At 37.8% G+C, this 24,297-nt stretch overlaps 5 protein-coding genes and 1 pseudogene across 7 annotated transcripts; 3 read left to right on the top strand and 3 right to left on the bottom strand.

The window, feature by feature from the left end:
• Positions 1 to 314: 314 nt before the first annotated feature.
• On the bottom strand, positions 315 to 4,146 carry LOC147924592 (uncharacterized). Its single transcript, XM_087496845.1, has 4 exons — positions 3,901 to 4,146; positions 3,030 to 3,819; positions 2,846 to 2,988; positions 315 to 2,435 (listed from the first exon to the last, which is right to left on the bottom strand). The coding sequence occupies exons 1-4, from the start codon at positions 4,144 to 4,146 to the stop codon at positions 315 to 317; spliced, it is 3,300 nt and encodes a 1,099-aa protein (XP_087352971.1).
• Positions 4,147 to 5,501: 1,355 nt separating this feature from the next.
• Positions 5,502 to 6,819, bottom strand: LOC104759806 (putative F-box protein At1g47390 pseudogene; annotated as a pseudogene). The gene has a single exon (XR_015587085.1). The product of XR_015587085.1 is annotated as a putative F-box protein At1g47390 pseudogene (transcript).
• A 1,812-nt stretch (positions 6,820 to 8,631) lies between these two features.
• On the top strand, positions 8,632 to 9,741 carry LOC147924591 (uncharacterized). Its single transcript, XM_087496844.1, has one exon. The coding sequence runs from the start codon at positions 8,632 to 8,634 to the stop codon at positions 9,739 to 9,741; it is 1,110 nt and encodes a 369-aa protein (XP_087352970.1).
• Positions 9,742 to 9,878: 137 nt separating this feature from the next.
• On the top strand, positions 9,879 to 12,722 carry LOC147924590 (uncharacterized). Its single transcript, XM_087496843.1, has 3 exons — positions 9,879 to 11,024; positions 11,116 to 11,187; positions 11,262 to 12,722. The coding sequence occupies exons 1-3, from the start codon at positions 9,879 to 9,881 to the stop codon at positions 12,720 to 12,722; spliced, it is 2,679 nt and encodes an 892-aa protein (XP_087352969.1).
• Positions 12,723 to 14,203: 1,481 nt separating this feature from the next.
• On the top strand, positions 14,204 to 18,082 carry LOC104758034 (putative protein phosphatase 2C 12). Of its 2 annotated transcripts, none has more exons than XM_010480838.3 (10): positions 14,204 to 14,567; positions 15,032 to 15,314; positions 15,502 to 15,673; positions 15,836 to 15,989; positions 16,088 to 16,151; positions 16,457 to 16,564; positions 16,692 to 16,817; positions 16,899 to 17,134; positions 17,252 to 17,454; positions 17,572 to 18,082. In XM_010480838.3, exons 2-10 carry the CDS (start codon positions 15,117 to 15,119, stop codon positions 17,595 to 17,597), a joined length of 1,287 nt encoding a protein of 428 aa, XP_010479140.1. In that variant the 5' UTR covers positions 14,204 to 14,567; positions 15,032 to 15,116; the 3' UTR covers positions 17,598 to 18,082. The 2 variants fall into 2 exon arrangements, with proteins under 2 accessions (XP_010479140.1, XP_010479141.1); XM_010480839.3 differs by having other exon boundaries at positions 14,278 to 14,511.
• A 4,086-nt stretch (positions 18,083 to 22,168) lies between these two features.
• Positions 22,169 to 22,822, bottom strand: LOC104742250 (defensin-like protein 289). The gene is made up of 2 exons (XM_087493899.1): positions 22,723 to 22,822; positions 22,169 to 22,624 (listed from the first exon to the last, which is right to left on the bottom strand). The coding sequence occupies exons 1-2, from the start codon at positions 22,772 to 22,774 to the stop codon at positions 22,362 to 22,364; spliced, it is 315 nt and encodes a 104-aa protein (XP_087350025.1). The 5' UTR covers positions 22,775 to 22,822; the 3' UTR covers positions 22,169 to 22,361.
• Positions 22,823 to 24,297: the final 1,475 nt, after the last annotated feature.

The following is a 24,297-nucleotide window of genomic DNA, read 5'->3' as shown; positions in this document are numbered from 1 at the left end:
CATATTGGTCACTTGTAATTAAAATTTGGGGAAATGGTTACTATCTTTTATAGAGGATCAATCATATTAATGATTAGATCAATCATCTTAATCCCCATAGCTCTACACAGCTTTTGGTTTGCCCATAAATCAGCTTTTGTACCAGAACCTCCCATCTTTCTCTCTTGTATTCATTGGGAAGATGCTGAACGAACTTAGAAACCTTAAGGAGAGCTTTGAGAAAAATATCTTGTGTATTACTTGAATGATTAGTCACTTTACATATTTTGGCATATATACATACATTTGGAACAATCTAGAATACTAAAGCAACCTTATCCTTGGGAGACAGCTGTGTTTGGAGAGTCATACAAGGAGGGTTGCAGACGCGCAGGGTTGTTGTCGTAGAGGAGGAGTATCATCTTCTCCGTACACGCACTCCTCTGTTTTGACCGTTGCTCTGTTGTCGTCTTGCTTGTCTTCTTGTGTTGCTGTTGATGGGCTTGGGCCTTTCCATTACTTGTCGTGGACTTGGGCTTTGTTTGATTCTCTTCTACACTCTCCCTCAAGCTTGACGTGGGTGTGACGGATGAAGCAGACACGCCAAGCTTGCGTCGAAGATCAAAAAAAGAAGGACGAGGCAGCGGTTTGGTGAAGATATCGGCTAGCTGGAGGGAAGCTGGAATGTGATGAGTTTCAATTAACCCCAAAGCCACTTGTTCTCTAATGTAGTGCCAATCTTTGTCGAAGTGTTTGGTTCTGTTATGTAGAGCCGGATTAGCTGACAGATAGACTGCAGACAAGTTGTCGCAGAACACTCTCGTCGGTTGGTGTTGAGAGATACCAATGTCACGAAGAAGAGAGGATATCCATGTCAATTCTTTTGCCACGATAGACAGAGCCCTGTATTCTGACTCTGTTGATGAGTTTGACACCGTGGATTGTCTTTTTGCGGACCAAGAGATCAGAGTTGAGCCAAGTAAGATGCAGAAGCCAGTGGTGGAACGTCTTGTATCCTTGGAACCCGCATAATCACTATCACAGAAGGCTGATAGAGCTGGATTCTTGTGTTGCTGTATTGGCAAACCGTAATTAAGGGTTCCTTTGATATACCTGAGAATCCGCTTCAGTAATGTGAAATCAGAGTTTGTCGGTTCGTGCATTCTCTGACAATAATAGTTGACTGCATATTGGAGATCCGGTCTTGTGATAGTCAGGTACTGAAGCTTACCAGCAAGACTGCGGAAGTAAGTTGGCTCAACAAATGGTGTGTTGTCCAGTTTCTTAAGATGTTGTGGCAGAGGGGTTGGCATAGGATTGCATTCTGACATTCCTGCTTGGAAGAGAATGTCTGATGCGTATGCCGTTTGGTGTAAGAACAGCCCATTCTTATACGATTCAAACTCTATTCCAAGAAAGTAGCTTGGAGGGCCCAAATCCTTCATAGAGAAGCGGTTGTTTAAGGCTTCAAGAAGTTGACTCATCAAATGACTGTCACTGCCAGTGAGGAGGATGTCGTCAACATAGAGGAGCAGAACAAGAGTTTCCTGATTGTGATGACAGACGAACAGAGAGGGATCCAACGTGCTACACTCAAAGCCGAAGTCAATCAGAAAGTTACTGAAAGTATCAAACCATGCTCTCGGTGCCTGTTTTAGTCCATAGAGGGCCTTGGTGAGACGACATACATGACCTGGTTTTTCCGGATCAACGAAGCCTGACGGTTGGTACATATACAATGGTTCTTGGAGCTCACCATGGAGGAAAGCATTTGAAACATCAAGCTGTTTGATGGACCAACCACAGTTAACAGCCGTATCAAGAGCTAGACGTATTGTTGCCGTTCGAACCACTGGGCTAAAGGTTTTCAAGTTGTCAACATCCTCTTCTTGATCGAATCCTTTTGCTACGAGACGTGCTTTTAGCTTTTCCACTGTGCCATCTGGTTTGTGCTTAGTCTTGAAAACCCATTTGGAATCCAATTTGTTCATATCACTCGTAGGTTCGACAACAGACCATGTATTCAACATGTGAATTCTACCCATCTCATCCATGACAGCTCCATTCCACCCTGGATGCTTCATAGCAGCAGTTATGCTTTCTGGTTCATATGTTGGCGTCTTTGTGGTCAGAAGGGCATACCTTGGGTTTGGTTTGTGAATTCCTGCCTTTGCTCGAGTTGTCATCGGATGGAGATTGTCTGGAATAGCTGGATTGATCTCTAAGGCAGGTACTAAGGTAGTATCTTGGACTTGATTTTTGTCCTTGTCAGAACCTGAGTCTGAGTTAGTGTCATTGTTTGATACACTCTCCTCTGTATCAGATACTAATTCAGCTTCTTGTTGGACAGTTAGAGGGGCTTCAGGGGGTTTTTCCAATATCTGAACTGGTGAAGTTTCCTTTGGTGGTGGAGCAGTATCTGAGGCTTGCCAGGCTCGAAGAAGAGGAGTCTGATACTGAGGAACTAGATGTCAGAACTTATCTTGGAAGCGGAATTGACACTCATCAAAGATTGCATGTCTGGAGATGTAAACTTTGCCTGTGGGAGGATGTAGGTGATTCGAAGATCGCATGAATCCCTGGTTTAATACTACTGGTGATGGCCCCCAAGATCACAATGAACACGTTCTAAAGGATGTAAGGCTCTGGAATCAGAATCAAAAAACTGTAACTTGGTACTTTTTCCTATCTGGCAAGGCTCACAAATGGGTGGTGTTCTGATCTTATTGACTTGAATCTCCTTGCAGGCTTGAAGATGCTGAAGAATCCTTGAGTTGGAGTGTCCTAACCGGCGATGCCAAATGTCCAGGGTAGCTGCACACTGAATGTTTGAGTAGAAGGCTACAAACTCGCGGTTCTACAGTACATAAAGTCCTTGTCTACGAGGACCTTGAACCACCACTTTCTGAGTGGTTAAATCGATTATGTAAACGTTATTAGCATCAAAAAACACACCACAAGGGTAATCATCACATAATTTTGACACAGAGAGCAGTGATTTTTTCATTTCTGGGCACACCAACACTTCATTAAGAGGAATTTACCTTTACCTGACGAGATAGTGGTGGAACCGACGTGTGTGATTGGAAGGTAAGCTCCATCTCCAACCATTACTGTGTCACCGCCTTCATAAGCTTTGGTGTCCTGAAGACCAGCTGTGGAGGACGTGACATGAGCAGTGGCTCCCGAGTCTGGATGCCATTCTCTTCCATTTTCATCAGAGACACGCAGAGAGGCAAAGGCCTGCGTTGGGACTTCACTTTGGTAATTGTTATCAAATCGATTGTAACACTTGATGGCTGTGTGTCCAATGCGACCACAAATCTGACAGATTGGCCTTTGTCCGTTTGAATGAGAGGAGGATTGGTGCTGTGAGAAGCCTCTTCCCCTTGTCGAGTAACCTTCTCTTCCTCTGTTTTGACCAGAGCGACCACGACCGCGTTGATGTGGAGAGAACTGGGGAGCACACGGGTTGGTCTTCTCTATCATAAAGGCCAGATGAGGAGTGACTATGGTGTCATCATAGGACTGTAGCTTACAGTCAAAACCTTGAACCTCCGTAATAACATCATTGAAGGTCGGAGCTGGCAACTTGCTCAGAGAACTCTGTATGACCGTTGTAATGGGTTCATACTCTCTGCCTAGTCCATTCAGAAAATCGAAGATCTTCATAGACTCTTCCACCGGTTTCCCAATAGAGCTGAGAGAGTCACAGATGGACTTGAACTCACGAAAGTAGGTTGAAAGTGGCTTGTCCTTCTTTGATAGGAGCTGAAGACTTCGACGAAGAGAAAACTCTCTAGCAATGCTACTCTTGTTGAAGTTTTCCGCCAGAGCAAGCTAGACATCACGAGACGTTGTGATGCTGTGAACGTGACCCAACACTTCTTCAGAGAGGGTTCCGAACAGCCAAGACCTGACAAGCTGATCGGTACAGAACCAAGCCTCATACTGAGGATTGGGAACTTCACTGGAGACTTCACCATTGACGACGAGGCGAGTCTTAACTGGAGCAAGGATGGCTCTATTGGCAAAACCCATGAGTTTTTGACTTGAAAGCAACGATTTGAACTGAGTCTTCCACCACAGGTAGTTGCTGTCGTTCAACTTCAAGGTGACGGAACTGGAGACATGAACACTGTCTGGGAAGGGGTACGTCGTCGCCATCGATTTCACCTGTTAGGGCTTAGGATGGCTCTGATACCATGAACCAACTTAGAAACCTTAAGGAGAGCTTTGAGAAAAATATCTTGTGTATTACTTGAATGATTAGTCACTTTACATATTTTGGCATATATACATACATTTGGAACAATCTAGAATACTAAAGCAACCTTATCCTTGGGAGACAGCTGTGTTTGGTGAGTCATACACGGAGGGTTGCAGACGCGGAGGGTTGCAGACGCGCAGGGTTGTTGTCGTAGAGGAGGAGTGTCGTCATCTCCGTACACGCACTCCTCTGTTTCGACCGTTGCTCTGTTGTCGTATTGCTTGTCTTCTTGGGTTGCTGTTGATGGGCTTGGGCCTTGCCATTACTTGTCGTGGACTTGGGCTTTGTTTGATTGTCTTCTACAGATGCGTGTGTTGATAAACTTTCGTTGGAATTGCTTGTATTGAATGCGTGTATTGAATTGCTTCAGTTGGAATTCTTCGAGGCTTAGTAGGATAGAATTGTTACTGGTAGTTATCTATATTTTTTCATCCTTTTATATAAGAGGTCGACCACGTAGCTAGGGACCAAACGACATCGCTTCGTATACCCGTTCTTTTTAAATGTTACGTCCGGTCCGTCACAAAGTCAAGACGGCAAATGGAGTAGTGGATCAAGTTTGCTATAAAGAGATTCTGAATAAAAGAAAATAAAATGCAACATGCATATATGTAAAGGAAGCAGATAAGAACTAAACAAGAAGCCAAAATACTGGGGAAAAAAATGGTTGGGACCAAAATTCTTATCCATATCTTAGCTTTCCCCAACAACTAAACAAGAATCCAAACTATGTTAATCTCAATCTTCTTTGCTTCCTTAACCGATCGTACATCTCTCTAACAACGAAAAACCAATCTTCCCTAAAAACCACGAGAACAGGGCCAGGAAGAGAGTTCACGATCATGTTAGACAACAAAAGAGCTCCATTCTCTTACTCAAACAATCTTTGCTTATAATGACTAACTTGTTATCAGGTATTCAGAACAAGATTGAAGCAACCCGATACAAAGTTCCATTCAAGGATACATGAGTATCAATAGCATGGATTTTTCCCTTAATACTACAAAGTTAACTTGTTTCTGAACAAAAGCTTTTGTAAAAAAATTAAAACACTCAAGAACATGGTGCATGTTTCTTTGATATATCTTTTTTTTGTTTTTTTCATAATTCATATTGAACTATACAGTTTCTCGAATTGGTAACACATGCTAACATGTGGAACAGAGCACATAAAGATACTTTTGTTGCAAGATCTAAACAAAACCAATTTAATACTATCGCATAAGCTAACAGATTCTTCCGTAGAATATTATTTGGGATAAACTGAGTCCGTTCATTAAACATTTAATCTAGTTTTCTTTAAAAATTGAAAATAAATGATTACGTCCAAAGAAGCAAAACTAGAAAACAGAGAAGATAGTTGTAAATAAAATACCAAAATCCGAATCAATTAATTGAAGCTTCTTCAAGAAGCATAAAAGAAGGAAGACTAACTAAGGAAATCAAACTTGTAATGCTGCTTCTTTTTGACCTCGAGGAACTGAGACCAAACTGGGGAAATAGGTACAATGAAAAAGCCAGGGATCAACCATAGAATCTATATGAACTTTAGTGATCAACTTCTTGTCCCCCATAACATAGATCCAAGCTTGACCAGTTTTATCGCAAGAACACACGACGAGCTTTTTATCGTCGATATAGTAACTTGGCTGTACTAGATCCGGCAAGTTAGGAGTTGACACTTCCATGAAATTCATCCATACCACATCTCCACAGCAACGGTTTTCAATAATCTTGTTCTTGGTCACCCAAATCTCAATCTTCTTTGTTAGATGGCATTGCTTTAACAACGAAAACCGATCTCCCTTAAAAACCTTAAGAACATGAACATTGCAATGATGGTTCTCCCCGCATGGTAGACCTGAGAACTTGTAAAAACTTTCCTTGGAAAAATTGAAGGAAATTAGGAATGACGTGGAATTATTCTTTTTATAAGAAGCAACCCAATACAACATTCCATTCAGTGATACACTTTCGCCGTGTATAATAGCATTATTTTCTCCCTTAGTAGTAGTACTACTACTACCACCGCCAGATTGCAACACTATGTCTTTCAACGCATTGGAGGAAATGTCATGGATTTGCCAAACTGTTTTGGTAGGGTCTGATTCCTTCTGATAAGACACAAGGGTCTTGTAACCACTCTCCAAAAGTCTCCTGTTACCATACTCATAACCTACTCCATTGAAATACAAACTAGCTTGGTTAGGCTCGATCCATCTAGTCTGTCCTAACCACGGGTTCCAAACCACGGCTCCTTTATCCATGCCACACAGCAAGAACTCGTTGCAATCTACCAATTTTTTAGGTGCATGTAATTCTAAATCGGGAATATCTAAAGTTAGCTCACGCACTTGTATCTTTGGAGTGATGCTTACCGAGTAGAACTTGGATTTGGTTGCTAAGATGAATCGAAATGTCATCTTGTGGTTTTTGATGAACGTCTTATCGTCGAAAAGGGAGTTCCATTGCTTAGAAACGGTTCTGAAGCGCACAAGAGATTTAGGAGGGACACGAGAGAGCGTCTCTTCAATCAACTCACACGGAAGCTTCTCCTCATCCATTATCTGTTCTTTGACTTGTTAATTCACGATCGACTCTTTTATACTTAAAGATTTTCCTAGTTAGGGATTTAGGGTTTAACCATCATGTACAGCTGTCAATTAGGGATGAGGACTGCGCGCTAGGGTTCAATCCGGTATAGAATTTAGCGGTTCTACTGCATATCCGCAAATATTAAGAAAGTTAGATTAGAATTTTGATATTTTATGACCGTGGATCAAAGCAGGCTGATCTGTCAACGGTTAGGGTTAAAACCAAAGATTTGAGATCTTTCTAAATTGTTAGACGACATTCACACTTGAGATTTTTTTTTTCTTAACTCTTAACTAGTTTTTATTTTCCAAATTTGAAATAAATAAAATCACAATTTGAACTAAATGACGAAACAAACCAATTTATTGAGTTTTTAATAAAATATAATTGAGTTGGGAGGTTTTTTTTTGCTTAGGTCTCTCTTTTTCAATTAGAGGGTCTCTTCTCTATTGAAAAAGCTGTAGTATACGAGGAAAATTTCTGTTTTCGCCGGATTTGATCGAATATTTTCTGTTTGTACATAATATTCACCGTATCTTTGAAAGATTTGAGGCAATTTTAACCTAGTTCTTCGAGATACAAAACGCCGCCAGCAATAGATCTTCAAATTCTACCGTCATATTGTTGTATTGTGAAGTGGAGAGGAACTGCAAGTAATGGAGTATGCTTTGGACAGAGCTTTACAGGAGATGTCACTTGATGATGATCAACCGATCGTTATACAAGACCTTCCCCAATTTAGTTCTTGTGTCAGGAATGAACGAAGTATAATAGGGAAGTTGTTGTATCCTGAGAATCAGAAGATGTCAAGCCTAATTCATGAGATGCCAAGAATGTGGCGTGTTTACAATCGTGCGCGGGGTACTGCTTTACCTAAAGATAGGTTTCAGTTCATTTTTGATTCTGAAACGGATTTATCTACAGTCCTGGACACTGGTGCATGGACTTTCAACGATTGGAGCGTTACTTTAGAGAGATGGGTGGAAAAGCCACCAGAAGATTATTTGAAGGTTTTACCAATATGGATCAGATTAAGGAACATTCCGGTGAATTATAACACGACATATACAATCAAGGAAATTGCTAGTCGTGTTGGTCGAGTTACACATGTGGCATTTGATCCGCTTAAGCCCCTGAGCAAGGGATGCTGATGTTGGTATTGATCCAACCTCAGGCAAACCAAAGATAGCTAAACCTGTGCTAGATGAGATGAGACAATATCTCTCGGTGACTGATCCGCAACTAAAGAAAGTTCATATTGAACGAGTGAGGCAGTCTATGTGGAATCTGGCAGGAGATATTGAATGTCAACAAAGGCTCCTGTGTCTTGAAGCTCCTCCACTGATTACTACGAATGTGGACAAAGGGAAGGGGTTGGTTTTTGACTTTGAAGGGGTGCCTGCTGCGGTTCCTGGAGAAGCTCACTCTGTCCCAGAGATGAGATCAGAAAGTGCCTTGAATCGCCTGTCCCTTCTGAATCATTCTTCAGCGGAATCACATGCAACAACGCTAGTGTTTCGTTTAGGATCTATGGAAGTAAGAGATAATTTCTCTACTGGTATTACCGGATCCAAACCTAAACAAGTGAAGAAAAGAAGACGGCCAAATCAATGGAAGCGTAGGGCTCAAGCTCTCCAGAATTGACCTGTGACCTTTCTGGACTCTGACGAAAGACTATCTTCAAAAAGGAAGGCTGCAGATGAGGCTTTAATATCATCTAATCTTGCTAAGCGAGGTAATGAAACGGTGGTTCCGCATGAGGAACCGCCGACTCAATCATAAGCTTTATGAGTTGGAATTGCCAAGGATTGGGGGGCACCTTGACAATTCCTACCTTGCAGGAGATGCGGCGTACACATTTCTCGGACTTCTTGTTCCTCCTGGAGACAAAAAACTCCAGTCAATACGTGGTGAATTTACAGAAATCTCTAGGATATGAGAATGCCCACATAGTCGATCCAGTGGGTTTAAGTGGTGGATTGGCTCTGTTTTGGAAGTCAGCATATACAGTCCAAGTTCTTAGCTCTGATACAAGAATTATTGATGTTGTAATTAAATCTGGCTCAGTTAGCTTCTTTGTCTCTTGTGTGTATGGGGATCCAGTTTACCAACAAAGACAAGTAGTATGGGACCATCTTATCGCAATTAGTGCAACAAGGGATGAGCCGTGGTTAGTCGTGGGTGATCTGAATGAAATGATGGACAACAATGAGAAGCTTGGGGGAACAACACGGTCTGAGTCATCGTTTTATCCGTTCCGGAATATGATATCTGATTGTAGACTACGGGAGGTTCCAAGCATTGGTAATAAGTACTCATGGGCTGGGGAACGTAACAAGATGTGGATACAGTGTTGTTTAGATAGGGCATTGGGCAATGCAGCGTGGTTTCATCTTTTCCCGCGAGTTCAGGCTGAGTTTATGGAGAGAATTGGTTCTGATCATCGACCAGTTCTTCTGAGGTTTGTCAACGGAGAAGATTCACATAGAGGACGTTTTATGTTTCAGAAACGGTGGACGTCGAAACCGGAGTTTGCGCAGATAGTGAAAGATGGCTGGCATAAAGGTGATATGAGGGGGTCACCAACAGTTCTAAATAGGATTGCTGATTGCAGGAAGGCCATCTCTCACTGGAAAAGCTCTAGTCAACAGAATTCAAAGAAGAATATTGACTCTTTTCGACTTTGTTTGAATACGGAGAGTGCTAAATTACAACCGGATTTTCATTTAATGAAGAATCTACGGTGGGAACTTGCAGAAGCTTATAGAGCAGAGGAATTGTTCTGGAAGCAACAGAGTCGAGAGAAGTGGATGCAAGAGGGAGATCGTAATACTAAGTTTTTCCATGGAAGTGTTCAACGTCGACGGGTGGCAAAACAGAATCCTTTCGTTACTTGATCAACATGGAGTGGAACAATTCACAGAGGGTTCAAAGGGAGAGGTCATAGTTTCATATTTTCGAACAATGTTCACGACTTCTACTCCTCAAGCTATAGCAAGCTCTTGATGGTTTGAACCCTCGTGTTACATCTCAAATGAATGATGAATTGAGCAAGCTGCCGTCTAGAGAAGAGATCAAGAATGCAGTTTTTAGCATTAGAGGAGATAAAACACCTGGTGCAGATGGGATGACAGGTCATTTTTTCCAGGAATATTGGGACATTGTGGGCACTCAAGTGGTTGAAGAGGTGCAACAATTTTTTGAATCTGGTTCCCTTCCATCAGAATGGAATTATACACAGATTTGTCTGATCCCAAAAAACCCTAACCCTGCGAAAATGACTGATCTGAGACCAATCAGTTTATGTTCAATACTATACAAGATTGTTTCCAAGGTGCTTTGTCATAGACTTAAGCGTTTTCTCCCTACGATCGTCTCTAATACTCAGGGAGCTTTTGTCTCGGGTCGTCTAATCTCAGACAACATTCTTATAGCCCATGAGATGATCCATGCTTTAAGAACCAATCCTCAATGTGATGAAGACTTCATGGCTATCAAGACTGATATGTCTAAAGCCTATGATCGAGTGGAGTGGAAGTTTCTTGAAGAATTGTTGATCCGGTTGGGGTTCCATATTAGATGGGTTAAGTGGATAATGAGTTGTGTCACAACAGTTACATACTCGGTCTTACTAAATGGTTCCTCTTATGGCTATATTAAACCGGAGCGAGGTATTAGGCATGGTGACCCTCTTTCACCCTTCCTTTTCATTCTCTGTGCAGAAGTATTAGTACATATCATGAATAGAGCTGAGGTGGAGGGTCGTATTACAGGGATGAAACTTTCCTCTTCCTGTCCTTCGATCCAACACCTTCTTTTTGCTGATGATAGCTTGTTTTTGTGTCAAGCCAATTTCCGTGAATGTTCTGAGTTTTTACAGTGTCTTAAACTCTATGGTGATGCCTCTGGACAAGAAATCAATTTTCAGAAGTCGGCAATCACTTTTGGCAAGAAGTTGGATCCCTATATGCGTCATTTGCTTCACTTGTTTACTGGTATTGAACAAGAAGGAGGATCAGGGAAATATTTGGGCCTACCGGAGTGTTTCAGTGGTTCGAAAAGAGAGCTTCTGCAGTTTATAAGCGATAGTTTGAAATCGAGACTCAGTGGATGGTATGAGAAGACATTGTTGCTTGGAGGCAAAGAGATTCTACTTAAGTCAGTGGCTATGGCATTACCGGTATATGCTATGTCTTGTTTTCGGTTAACTAAGCACCAATGTCGTCAACTTACAAGCGCTATGTGCCAGTTCTGGTGGAATGCGTCTGAAGACAAACATAAGATGCACTGGGTTTCCTGAGAGAAAGTCTGTCAATCTAAAGAACGTGGAGGATTGGGATTCCGTGATATAGGTAGGTTTAATCAGGCTTTGCTAGCCAAACAAGGATGGAGAATACTTCACTCTCCGCTTTCTTAGGTAGCCAGGGTTTATAAGGCCAAATATTTTGCAGAGGTCTCTTTTCTTGAAGCAAGGTTGGGATATAGACCATCATATGCTTGGCGAAGCATTTTGTTTGGCCATGAACTACTAGAACGAGGGCTCATGAAATCTATTGGCAATGGACAAGAGACTAATGTGTGGCTGGACAAATGGGTTTTTGAAGATATGCCAAGAAGACCTTTTAACAAGGAGATGACGATTGACTTAAACCTCAAGGTATCGTCTCTGATCACCACATATGGTAGTTGGAATACACAACGGCTTCAGGAGCTGTTTCCACCCTGCGAGATACCTCGGATAAGATCCTTTCCACCAGCACCAACTCTCTGTGATCGATATGTTTGGGCGTTCACTCAAAATGGCCAGTATTCGGTGAAGAGTCGAAACTGGTTGTTAGCTCGGGAAAGTGATCTCTTGGATCCAATGTCTGATGATATTCTTCGGGTGAACAAGGTCAAAAAAAGTATTTGGGACACTGCAACTGAACCTAAAATTTGTATTTTTCTTTGGAGAGCATTATCACAAGCACTGGCGGTTGCAGATTGTATGAGAAGTCATGGCATTCCAGTTAACCCTCTCTGCCCGGTTTGTCATGTTGCAGAGGAGACAATCAATCATGTTTTATTTGGTTGTGCTTTAGCAACGGGGGTTTGGTCGGTCACTGGTTTTCCCATCCCCCTGCAGGGATTCTCGCCTTTGGTTGTTGCTAATGTTTCCTTAGTCCTAAAATTTATGCAGCAGTCTAGTATTGAAGAGGAGAAAAGACAAGCTATTCCTTGGTTGTTATGGGAAATATGGAAGGCACGAAATAATATTATCTTTGCGCAACGAGCTCAGGATTTCCATGTGATTGTGGCAACAGCGTTTCAAGATGCAGAGGAATGGCTGCGACAACAAACTTTAATTTCTCAGGCTGCCTCTAGAGAAACGCACAGAATCGGTCAACATATACATCACTGGGTTCGTCCTCCTCATGGTAAACTAAATTGTAACATCCATGCTGCGTGGAGGAATGAATCGTGGTTCTGTGGTGGTGCTTGGATAGTAAGGGATCACAATGGAGAAGTTTTGTATCATGCGCGTGATGCATTCCTTCCACGGAATAACAGAATCTCTGCGGAGCTTAGTTGCCTCTTGTGGTGTCTCCAAAGCCTCACTGACATTCATTGTACGACCTGTGAAATCTGGACGGATTGTCAGGCGGTGGTGACAGCCTTAGAGTCCCCAGATAGCTGGCCAAAGTATCGTTCAGAGCTGAATAAGATCACTAATGCAATACGGGTGATGGGGGAGGTTGTCATTAAACTCTCTTCACCGAAAGCCAATTCTTTGGCTAGGGCGATTGCATCTAGTGTTATAAGAGAGGGTCGACTTTCATCTTATATTGCGTCAGGTGGCCCGGCTTGGTTGCAGAATCAGATTGAGCAAGATCGTTGACGTTTGAGGACTGAGCTCTGTTTTGGTCTGCTCTGTTTTGTTCTTGCTTGTTTTAGTGTTTCTCAGTTTATCATCATTGATAATCCTTGTACTTGACCTCCTATTTTGTTCTAATTCAAATTGCGTTAAAAAAAAAAAAACTAAATGACACGTTTGCCAAAAAAAAATGACACTATTTTGTTTCTTTTTTTAATAAGTACTCTATCCCCTCCATAATAAAACGGAATTACACAACATTGTTTTGTAAACTATATAATTTTACTAAGTTAGGTTACAAATAGGTTATAGATTAAGTTTTATATTATTTGTATAGTCTGGATTTATTGTTTCTAAAAATCTTAAAGAGAATATTTTAAAGAATCATTTGATATCATCTAACTTACAATATTAAGTTTTTTTTATTAAATTATTCATCAAATAAAATCTTTTGATATCTAACTTAACATATTAATTTGTTAATTACTATTATACTTCACCTCTCATTTTTATATATGAGTCTATTTTTTGAAACAAATAAATTATCATATTATTTATTATAATTAGAAAATAGTTTTATTTCCGGATATATCTCTGTGGCATTATGCGGTCAAGGCCATTCCCTGATAGTCTGAATCTTCTCCGGATCTACAGAAAACCCCTCTGCAGAAACAATATGACCCAGAAAACCCATCTCATGCTGCCAAAAACTGCACTTGCTCAACTTAGCAAACAACTTCTGCTCCCACAACTTCTCCAGAACTACCCTCAAATGTACTGCATACTCTTCAGGACTCCTAGAAAATATCAGGATATCGTCGATGAAAGTGATGACAGATACGTCTAGAAACTCCTGAAACACACTTTTCATCAACCTCATAAACATAATACATTACAAAGCCAAGGGTTCAAGTAATTTATTGGAAGAAATTTTACTTAAATGGATCGAGTTTGAAGCATAGAAAGCCTACATTTTATACCAAAATATTGTTCAAAACCAACGATATATACGTGGAATTGTAGCCTACAAAATTTGTTTATGGGTTAGTGCCTTAATGCCCTTGAGAATCTTATAAAACCATGACATTTGAAATAGAATACAATTCAGGAACGGATCATTTTGATACTAAATCAGAAGGGTAGAAATTGTCTACGTATACGGGTTAAAATTTTTGTGGTCATAAATCAGAATCCGAAATTTTTAAAGGTTAGTTTCACATGTAACGTGTAGTAACATACTTGACAAGTACTTATAAATTTTTGATCAAAAAAAAAAAAAAAAAAAAGACAAGTACTTATAAATATTTTATAAAAGAATTTACACAGAAATGTGAAAATAGTCTACGTTTAATATTTGACCTATAATAATTATAAACCATAACACAAAATAGAGTAACATTTCAAGATCCAGGTCTTTTTAAGTACCAAATCTAAATGTGTACACGTATATATGGGTTGAATTTTGTGTGTTCATAAATCCGAGATTTAGGGGGTTAAGCCAGGTCGACCACGTGAAGAGCTGAAAACGACAGCGTTTCAATTAGCGCCGAATAAAAACACATACAGTGCTTATTGCTGCGAGAACGGCGGAAGATTTTTTCTTTTTCTTTCTTGATTAAAAACAAAAAAAACAAATAAAAAAAGAGACAGAGAAGAAAGAGACCTCACCTTCCTCTCTTTGCGCGTTTTCTCTAATCTCTCTCTTCTCTCTTCTCTCTCTTACGGCTGTTGAAACCATGGCATTTCTCACCATCGCCGGGATCCGTGATTCTCGATCGGAGGATGAATCGTCAGCTTCTTCGTCTCTCTTCGCGTAATCTTCATTCTCCATTCTCCTAATCGCCGCCTGATTGCAACAAAATCCAAATCGTAAACGCTTCTCTTTAATCTTCCCCCCCCCCCCCCCCCGTTGTTGTTTCCTTCGCACGATGTGATCGTTACCGAGATTCTTAGATTCTTTTGAGTTTTATCGCTTCTTTCGTTGAAAAAATCTGCGTTTCTCATTTTCAGATCATTCGTTTGCGTTTGATTTTTTGTGTTCATCCTCGATTTTTTTACTGGATTCATCCGCGAAGGATCATTTCGAAGACGCATTCTGATTCTGTATTTAGTTTTTTTTTTTTCGTTTGAAGATCTAATTTGATGTTTTCGAGTTTTGATCCAGTAATGTGGATCGCAATTTTTTAGAAGCATCTGTTGAATCTGTAGGCTTTAGCATGGAATAACTTGGAAACCAAGTTTTAGATCGTTTCAGGAATTGTTTATCAGAGTTATACTGAATTCAAGAGATTGTGATTATTGAATTTTTTTTTTATTTTTTTTTTGTGTATCAGGTTTTTGTATGATGGTGAAGAACTAGAGGAAGTATTTTAGTCTCAGTTTCTGATTTTGTTTTTGTAAGCTTAGAGGGGGAAGACAATGTCAACAAAGGGAGAACATCATACAGTTCCGCTTTCTGTATTGCTAAAGCGTGAATCAGCTAATGAAAAGATAGACAATCCTGAACTTATACATGGCCAGGCTAACCAAAGCAAGAAGGGAGAGGATTTTACACTTGTTAAGACAGAGTGCCAACGGGTCATGGGAGATGGCGTTACTACCTTCTCAGTTTATGGGGTACATTTACTTTATCTTCTTTTCTTGGTACTCTTTGGACCTTACTATGTTTTGATTGATTGCACATCTGTTGAGGAATGAATGACACGCACATTGTGTGTAATGATGTGATTGACATGCCGTCGTAATCTACTTAATCCTTTGGTATGGATATTTGTAGTTGATACATTACATCGTATTATTGCAGCTTTTTGATGGACACAATGGTTCTGCAGCAGCTATCTACACTAAGGAGAACCTTCTGAACAATGTTTTAGCTGCAATACCCTCTGATCTTAACAGAGATGAGTGGGTTGCGGCACTTCCTAGGGCTTTGGTTGCAGGATTTGTGAAAACTGATAAAGATTTCCAGGAAAGAGGTATGAACTCTGTATTATTGTGTAACTAGATTGTTTTGGTTATCAACGAAAGCCCCTGTGATGTGATTGAAGTCTCCAAATGTGAACTTGTGGTGTCTTTATAGTCTTATATCATCCTGGTAAAGGCTGTGTTTGAGGTCTTGTTGTTTTCATGCATTTTAGCAAGGACGTCTGGAACGACAGTAACTTTTGTCATAGTAGAAGGATGGGTGGTGAGTGTTGCATCTGTTGGTGACTCTCGTTGCATACTTGAGCCTGCTGAGGGCGGTGTATATTATTTGTCTGCTGATCATCGTCTTGAAATAAACGAAGAAGAGTAAGTCAGTTTTGTTCTTGCTGTTCACCCAATTATTGATAAATCTTGATATTAGTTACAGTTATGACATCACAACATTTTGTTTTTTTTCTTATCAGGCGAGATCGAGTCACTGCAAGTGGTGGTGAAGTTGGTCGGTTAAATACTGGTGGTGGTACTGAGGTAATTTTATTAGATAATACTTGACTCTTTCCTCTGTGTGGATTCAGTCTTTTGTTATCGTTTACTCCTGATTCTAGTAACGTATAACTAAAAGGTAACTGAGTGCAAACTTCTAGGATGAGGTTTCAGGATTGGATCTTTTTGCCAGACTGTAGCATCTAGCATGAAAACTGTAATATACGTAGCTAATGAACCGTGAGCATCCAGGCTGTCAAATTATAGTAGCTTTGTAGAATGTAACACATAGGAAATATCTTTGTGCTGTCAAATTGAAGAATTCTAATAACTATATTTTATTGTTTTAGATTGGTCCTCTTAGATGTTGGCCTGGTGGTCTGTGTCTCTCAAGATCCATTGGAGATCTGGATGTTGGCGAATACATTGTTCCAGTTCCTTATGTCAAGCAAGTCAAGGTTCAAAACTCATTACTAAATCTAATCTAACTTTTATCTTTGTGCAGTTATAGCACTAGCTGACATTCTAAGTATTGAGTTTCTCCTGAGTCCTGACAGATATATCTATTTTATTTTGGTTATGTAGTTGTCTTCAGCTGGTGGTCGACTTATAATCTCAAGTGATGGTGTGTGGGATGCAATATCTGCAGAAGAGGCTCTTGATTGTTGCCGGGGTTTGCCACCTGAATCTTCCGCAGAGCATATTGTTAAGGTATACTATCTGCGTTGCTTTATTTCTTATATATTCTGTACTTCCCTTTATAGTACCTTGATGTTTCGTTATTTCACACAGGAAGCTGTGGGGAAAAAAGGTCTTCGCGATGATACAACCTGTATTGTTGTTGATATATTGCCACTAGAAAAACCGGCTGCTTCGGTGCCACCTCCGAAAAAGCAAGGGAAAGGAATGCTAAAGTCCATGTTCAAAAGAAAAACATCTGACTCCTCTTCTAATATTGAGAAAGAGTATGCAGAACCTGATGAAGTTGAAGAACTGTTTGAAGAGGGCTCTGCCATGCTTTCAGAAAGGTGTGATTCTCTGAATGTATTTGCGCGTATAGTATGAAATAGAAAATTTTCATATTTGATAACTTCATTTCCATAGACTAATCTTCTTTAACTCTACTTTTTTCCTGTTTATTGCAGATTAGATACAAAGTACCCGCTTTGCAATATGTTTAAGTTGTTCATGTGTGCTGTGTGTCAAGTAGAAGTGAAACCTGGAGAAGGTGTCTCAATCCATGCAGGATCGGATAATTGCCGTAAGCTTCGTCCGTGGGATGGTCCATTCCTCTGCGCAAGTTGCCAAGATAAGAAAGACGCAATGGAAGGAAAAAGATCATCGGGAGGTACCTACCACTTAGATTTACGTCTTGATTCCCTCCCAATATATTGCAATCGACTAAGAATTTGGCTGTGGATTTTTTTTTCGAAAGCTAATTATAACCTTTTTGGGATATATGCAGATAGACATAGTAGTGAGAGCGACTAGCCAGCAATCTACAATTTATTGGCAAAGCAACTAACAAAACAGTAATTGTGAGTATATTGGAGCGGTTCGAGGAATCATCTGGTCGTAATTTGTCGCCCAGAGATATAAGTTCCTTGATCAACCACCACCATTCTTACCATTCTCCAGCAGACTCCAAAAGCTGTTTATTTTTATTCTTTGATATGGCTCCCACTTCACGACAACTTGGGTTCAATGTAATTCAGACATCAAACTTGTTTCAAAGTAGAGGTAATTCATAAGTTCTTTCCATTTTTTCTTTCTTTCTTCATTTGTGATCACTCTGTGCTTTTTGTCTTTCAAAATGAGTAGAACTAACTATGAGAGACGGTAGCTTTATTACTTCTGTTGAAAATGTTGAGTCGTTTAGGGAGGGGTAAAGAAAGATATGCGAGTCTGTGTGCAATTATTTCAATGTATAAACCAAAGAAAATATTCTGGAAAGAAGCAAATCATTTTTCATGTAACTTCAATTATATCTTTCTTTGTCTTCTTCGCTCATACTTTTTTTATATAATTATATGCCTTTCGTCCGAGTTATGACTTTGAAAATCATAGACGGAGAACCATTTACATTTGTTTTTACCATCTACAAACATATTGAAAACTGCTAAATGGGTAAACTAATTCTTTTTTTTCTCCCTGTTGTTTAGACTTAGTGCCTAAATGTGGAAGACATGACATCGTTCGTGTTCTAAAGAAAAATAAGAAACCTCGAATACGTTGGTAAGCGAAAGAAAAATTATTGGGTTCACCCCTAGGGATGAACAACTCTCATTCACCCCTCTTAATTAATCAATCAGAATACAATAATATGACATATCATATCATATTTAAATTAAAAAATTAAAATTAAAATTAAAAAAAATAAAACAAATTAAAGAAACAAATTATGTAGATCTTTTATTAAGGAAATTATGTCGGTTTGGTTTTATAAAAGAAAATTAGAGTTTAAATATATGTTGGTTTGAGTTTATAAAAGAATGGTTAGGATTTAGATTTTATAACTAAACAAAATTATATGTCGGTTTGGGTTTATAAAAGAGTGGTTAGGGTTTAGATTTTACAATTAAACAAAATTATATGTCGGTTTGGGTTTATAAAATAATGGTTAGGGTTTAGATTTTTCAATTAAATAAAATTATATGTCGGTTTGGTTTATAAAAGAGTGGTTAGGATTTAGATTTTACAATTAAATAAAATTATATGTCAGTTTGAGTTTATAAAAGAGTGTTTAGGGTTTAGATTTTACAATTAAACGAAATTATATATCGGTTTGGGTTTACAAAAAAGTGTTTAGGTTTAGATTTTATAATTAAACAAAATTATATGTCAGTTTGAGTTTATAAAAAATGGTTGAGTTTAGAAGTGATAATTAAAAATTGTAATATAATATTAAAATTAACAATTTTAAAAATTGATTGATCTACGGAAGTTGTTTTTTTAATTATAATTTGTTTTCTTAATTTAAAGGGGGTGAATAAGAGGGGTGAACCCAAAAATTGTCCGTCTATTATTAGCTTATTAGTATACTTGGTGTAAATCTAAATCTCTAGTATTATATATATATATATATGTGTTATATTATATGGAATAGAGAATAATAGAGAGAGCGATTCCCTAAAATCAGTTTTTTTTCTAACATAATAGAGTAAATTAAAGTATTGGCCGTTGTTATTTCTTTATGTTAAGAAAAATATACTGTAGCTTACAAATTGCATTTCGCTAAAGGAAACTCATAACATAAAATGATGGAAAAACGTACTCCCTTCATTTTGTTTTAATACTCCCTCTGTTATTAATTAATTCATTTTTAAACTTTCAATATATATTAAGAAAACACATTAAAAGTTTTTTATAAATGCATTATCTTTGTGATTTATATTTTTCTACAACTTAATAGGTCGTAGTGATTTTTTCTTTAGATTTACAATTCATCATTAATAACTATTAAAAAATGCATGGAGAAATTAAAAAATACATATTTTTGAAACAACTTTTTTAGAAAATGGATTAACAAGAAATAAATGGAATATATGATTTAAATATATAAGACGATCTCACACATTATATTACCGTTTGTACTAAATAATATTCCCTCTATTTTACAAAGAGTGTTGATATGTTTATATTTTGTCTCTCCTTAGCATGTATGTATCATGCATTTAGTTAGGATAACTCATTATTTTGCATTATTGTTAGTCTCTTTTGCATAGAATGCATACTTAGGTAGTTATGCATGAATTCTGCATTGCATTGTGCATTTTGGAGTATTTTAGGTATTTAGGAGCTGTCTAGACTGTTGAAACCGAATGAACCCTTAGCACCACTCCCAAGATTCAAGTCATGCAACTCCAGGCATGCGACTCCAGGATTCAAGTTATGCGACTCCAAACATGCGACTCGACCGACGACTCTAGGACTCATTTTATGCGACTCCAGGCATGCGACTCCAGGATTCAAGTCATGCGACTCTAGACATGCGACTCGACCGACACTTCCGGGAGAGACGACATGGGACTCGACCAAGCACGCCTGGAATGGATGTCATCCCACTCGACCCATCACGTCTGGAATGGATGTCATCCCACTCTACCCACCATGCCTGGAAGAGATGACATTCGACTCGACCGACCACGCTAGACATGCGACTAGAACGACCCGTCTCGTACACTTCAGAAGATTCCTGAAGCACCTCTCTATCTTGTCGTTTTATGTTTTAGGGCTTTCCATGTTTTGCTATAAATACTCTTTTAAGTCTTCACCCAAGAGATCGGTTTTTTACCTTAAGGTTTATCTACAGCCACCTTAAACGTTTTCTGATTTTGTAATCCATATATATATCTTTAAATTTTTGAGTTTTTGCATTTGATTTCTTTTACAAAGTTGTTCATCTCATTTTTGTCTATCTGATTATGCTTGATTTAATGTTTTTGGGGTTTGTATTCTTGGTGATGATGATTTCTAGATCTGAGTAGTGTAAGATTTCTTGAGGATGGGATAGATTAGGTGGAGAATCTTAGTATATAGGGTGTTTAAGCTTATATTTGTGTGTTTTCCTTCTGGACTAGAGTTAGAAATGCTAGTTTCTCTCTGATGAATTTGAACTAGGTCTTAGACATTTCCACACCCAAAAAGTGTTTGATGAATCTGACTAACTAGTGCCATAGACTTACATGTCTAGCCTAAGAGATTAGTTGTCTAGGATGTTTGTTGACGTGAATGAACTGGTTCGTCATGCCTGCTTGGCCATGTTTCTCTAGCGAGAGGTAGGTTTAGAAGTGTTTGAGTCTGAGTAGCTTCTGCCATGAGATTGGATTAGCTAAGTCGTGATGTTCATTATTTATGGATAGTTTGCTTGTGGCATGTTAAACACTCTGTAGACTAGGAGACTCCGACGACATCAATTACTCACATCCTTAGGACTTCTATCTTTCTAATTGTTATTGCATGCATGAGACCGTTTCAGTTCTTATTGTTCAGTTCATGCTTAGACTTGTTTCTACTTTTACTTATTCATGTTCGCTTCTTGTCATGCATGTTCGTTTCTAGTTTTGTAGTTCATTTCTGTTTTGCATTCTGATCATTCTAGGATTGTTAGATATAAATCCACTCATTGAATTGGCTTAACTTGTGATTGCTTGATTGCATATCATCCCATTTTGATTGACACCTTAAGTACTACAACTACATAAGGTTAATTAAACCTACTAGGACAGACATACAAAAAACCTATTATCAAGTGTCATTCTACATTTTCAATGCATATTTTACACTAAAAATTCCTTATTTTACCCTTAATCTAGAACTAAAATAACTCATTAACCACTTATTAAATAAGTGTATATATATAAATTTTTTATTGTGTTTCTTAATTTGTGTGAATGTGTCAAAACGACATTTTTGTGAAACAGAGGAAATATCATTTTTTCGTTGGTTGAGTGTATATAAAAATATAAAGATAAAACATAAGTGAGCTTATCTTTGGTTGAGTGTATATAATGCAGATTATGGGAGCTTCCAAGTTTCGGCATAGCATTTCTCCACTTCATGCTGAAGTGGAAGGCTTTGTTTGGGCTATGCAACGTATGATAGGTCATGTCTACATGGATGTGGCTTTCTACGTAGACTGTTCAGATTTGGTGAATATGGTGTATTTCCTATCTGACTAGCTAGCCTTTTCAGCTTATCTCGAGGACATCAAGTTGGACATAGAAGAATATTAAAGCTTCTCTTTGTCCCTAATCTCTAGGAATGCAAATGTGCTTGCAGATCAATTGGCACGACAAGTTCGTACTCAAACGCATGTTGTTACTTATGTAAAGATTCTCCACCCTCCAATTGGCTCTTTTGAGGTAATCTTATATTTCGTTGTTAAAAAAATTAATATTTTAGATATATTATTATATTTTGGGTATTGCAGGTACCCATTCAGCTCTTGGTTCCGGTTCAGGTTCGATATTAGTTTTCGAGTTTAGTAATTGGATACGTTATTTCATCGGCTTTGTGTTCTGTTCAATTCTCTTCTGTTTTTTGGGTCGGTTCCGGTCGGGTTTTAAATGATAATTGAGTAATGACTAGTAGAATTTCATATTTAAATGATAATTGAGTAATGTTTTCTCAAATAAGGATACAAGTACATTCTCCAGTGACGCCAGCATGATAATAATCCCTAGGACATTGATGCTTAGCTCGACAATCACTATCCTTCTTGCATAGCTTATTGGTCGCCTCAATCTCGAATTTTCAGAGCGGACACTGGCACTCTCCGTGAGTCCTTATACATTTCGCATTTTCATCGGAACATCGCACCACACACTCGTTTGTTGTCAGACATGATGCATCATTGAAGTGTACTCCAAAGATATTTACTTTTAGGAGCGGACAATGGCACTCCCCGTGACTTATACATTTTGCATCTTCATCGGAACATCGCACCACACACTCTTTTGTTGTCTTGCATGATGCATCATTGGTTTGTACTCCAAAGATATTCACCAACAATGTACCTATTAATTGCAAACACATACCATATTTAATATTTTATTCGGTTTTATAGATCGACTAATCAAAAGTTCAGAGATATATATATTATATATAAGCTAACATGAGAGACAGAGAACAAAAATGATGATCATTGTTGTTCTTGATGCCGCCATGTTTTTGCGTTAACGTTTTTGATATGAGGATGTGTTTATAGTTTAGAGTTTATAAAAATGTTTTGATATCTTCACATGGTGGTCTGATGCTTAAATATTATGACTTTGATTGGTAACTTGCATAATCGCCTATAATGGCGTTTTGTAATGCGATTATGCAAGTTTTTAATCATTCATGATTTTTTACTAAAATTTTAGAAAACGTAAAAACTTAAACTTGCGTTTTTGCTTAACAAAATACACATAAATATTGATTTAGTAAATAAATGAGTTTTATCAGTTTTTTTGCCTCAACCATTTTTTTAACCTTTTCCCCATATTAAACTATCAACTACTTGAATTAAACTGTTGGGAAATTAATGCCAACACAATTGAAATCCTTTGCATGTCAACGACAAGAATAATTAACTACAGTAGTAAGCAACCAAAAATTTAACAATTTACCTACCAATTGGCTCGTTTGAGCTGATTCTTTTTGTTGACAAAAAAAAAAAGCAACCAAAAATTTATTGCATGTTAACAGCATCAAGTTACTAATAAATATATCAATTTCTAATAATATTTAAAATGTTTCATTTCTATGATAATATGTGATATTTTTTATAATGTGTAAAGAAACATTTAAAATACATATAAATATATATATAAAAAATTAGTAATCTTAATCCCCTATATATTAATAGAGAAGCACTCTCACATTGAGGTGTCGCGCTCACAGAGCTCCTGTACATTTTTTTAATTAATGCCCTTACTTCTCATTGTTATTTATATAAATATGCCACTGAAATATTATGAGCCAATACTAGATTTTAACCCGAGGTACACCGCGTGATTATATATTTTTGTATATTTATATAACTTACTAAAAAACATTATGTTGGATCAAATATATGATTTAAGCTTTTTTACAATAATATTGAGATATTTGTAATTTTGTTTTCTTTATCTATTTAAAAATTATTATTTTCATTTGAAATTTAATTAATCAAAATTCTATTATTTTGGAATTTAATCAATCAAAATTAGTTGTTGTGAAAGTAAACATCTGTTAATATATATAATATTTTGTAGTTAGTATAAAATGATTTAAATTTTATTCACCAATTTGAAATTAGTTAGTTTTGTCTATGAGTATGATGGAGCGTGTTAGTGTTGGTTTTTAACTCCTTTCATATAAAATTAAGTTTTAAAATATTTTGTTTGTTTTTGTAGACCAACTCGCAAAAATATATAAGTGTACTAATATTAACCTAATTTTTATCACATACTTATGATTATTTTTAGTATAGGTTTGGACCCGTGGATAATAAAAAATTAGTTATTAAAAAAAATAGTTAGTTTTGTATCTGAGTATAATATAGCGGGTTAGTGTTGGTTTTTAACTCCTTTCATAGAAAATTAAGTTTTAAAATATTTTGTTTGTGTTTATAAACCAACCCGCAAAAATATATAAGTGTACTAATATTAACTTAATTTCCATCATATTCTTATGGTTATTTTTAGTTTAGGTTTGGACCCGTGAA

The sequence above is a fragment of the Camelina sativa genome, chromosome 17 (genome assembly GCF_030686135.1).
Source record: "Camelina sativa cultivar CO46 ecotype springtype chromosome 17, ASM3068613v1".
NCBI lineage: Eukaryota > Viridiplantae > Streptophyta > Magnoliopsida > Brassicales > Brassicaceae > Camelina > Camelina sativa.
Note: the sequence above shows the minus strand (reverse complement) of the source record. Positions and strands in the feature narration are given on the sequence as shown.

Coding starts and splice junctions, on each gene's coding strand:
- LOC147924592 (XM_087496845.1), bottom strand. CDS start 4,146: ATGGCGACGACGTACCCCTTCCCAGACAGTGTTCATGTCTCCAGTTCC. Junction 3,820..3,900: donor GGTTCTGTACCGATCAGCTT/GTCAGGTCTTGG, acceptor CGTGATGTCTAG/CTTGCTCTGGCGGAAAACTT. Junction 2,436..2,845: donor CTCGTAGACAAGGACTTTAT/GTACTGTAGAAC, acceptor CTAGTTCCTCAG/TATCAGACTCCTCTTCTTCG.
- LOC147924590 (XM_087496843.1), top strand. CDS start 9,879: ATGAATGATGAATTGAGCAAGCTGCCGTCTAGAGAAGAGATCAAGAAT. Junction 11,025..11,115: donor CAGTGGCTATGGCATTACCG/GTATATGCTATG, acceptor ATGCGTCTGAAG/ACAAACATAAGATGCACTGG. Junction 11,188..11,261: donor ACGTGGAGGATTGGGATTCC/GTGATATAGGTA, acceptor CCGCTTTCTTAG/GTAGCCAGGGTTTATAAGGC.
- LOC104758034 (XM_010480838.3), top strand. CDS start 15,117: ATGTCAACAAAGGGAGAACATCATACAGTTCCGCTTTCTGTATTGCTA. Junction 15,674..15,835: donor TAAAGATTTCCAGGAAAGAG/GTATGAACTCTG, acceptor CATGCATTTTAG/CAAGGACGTCTGGAACGACA. Junction 17,455..17,571: donor AGGAAAAAGATCATCGGGAG/GTACCTACCACT, acceptor GGATATATGCAG/ATAGACATAGTAGTGAGAGC.
- LOC104742250 (XM_087493899.1), bottom strand. CDS start 22,774: ATGGCGGCATCAAGAACAACAATGATCATCATTTTTGTTCTCTGTCTC. Junction 22,625..22,722: donor TTTTGTTCTCTGTCTCTCAT/GTTAGCTTATAT, acceptor TGCAATTAATAG/GTACATTGTTGGTGAATATC.
- LOC147924591 (XM_087496844.1), top strand. CDS start 8,632: ATGAGTTGGAATTGCCAAGGATTGGGGGGCACCTTGACAATTCCTACC.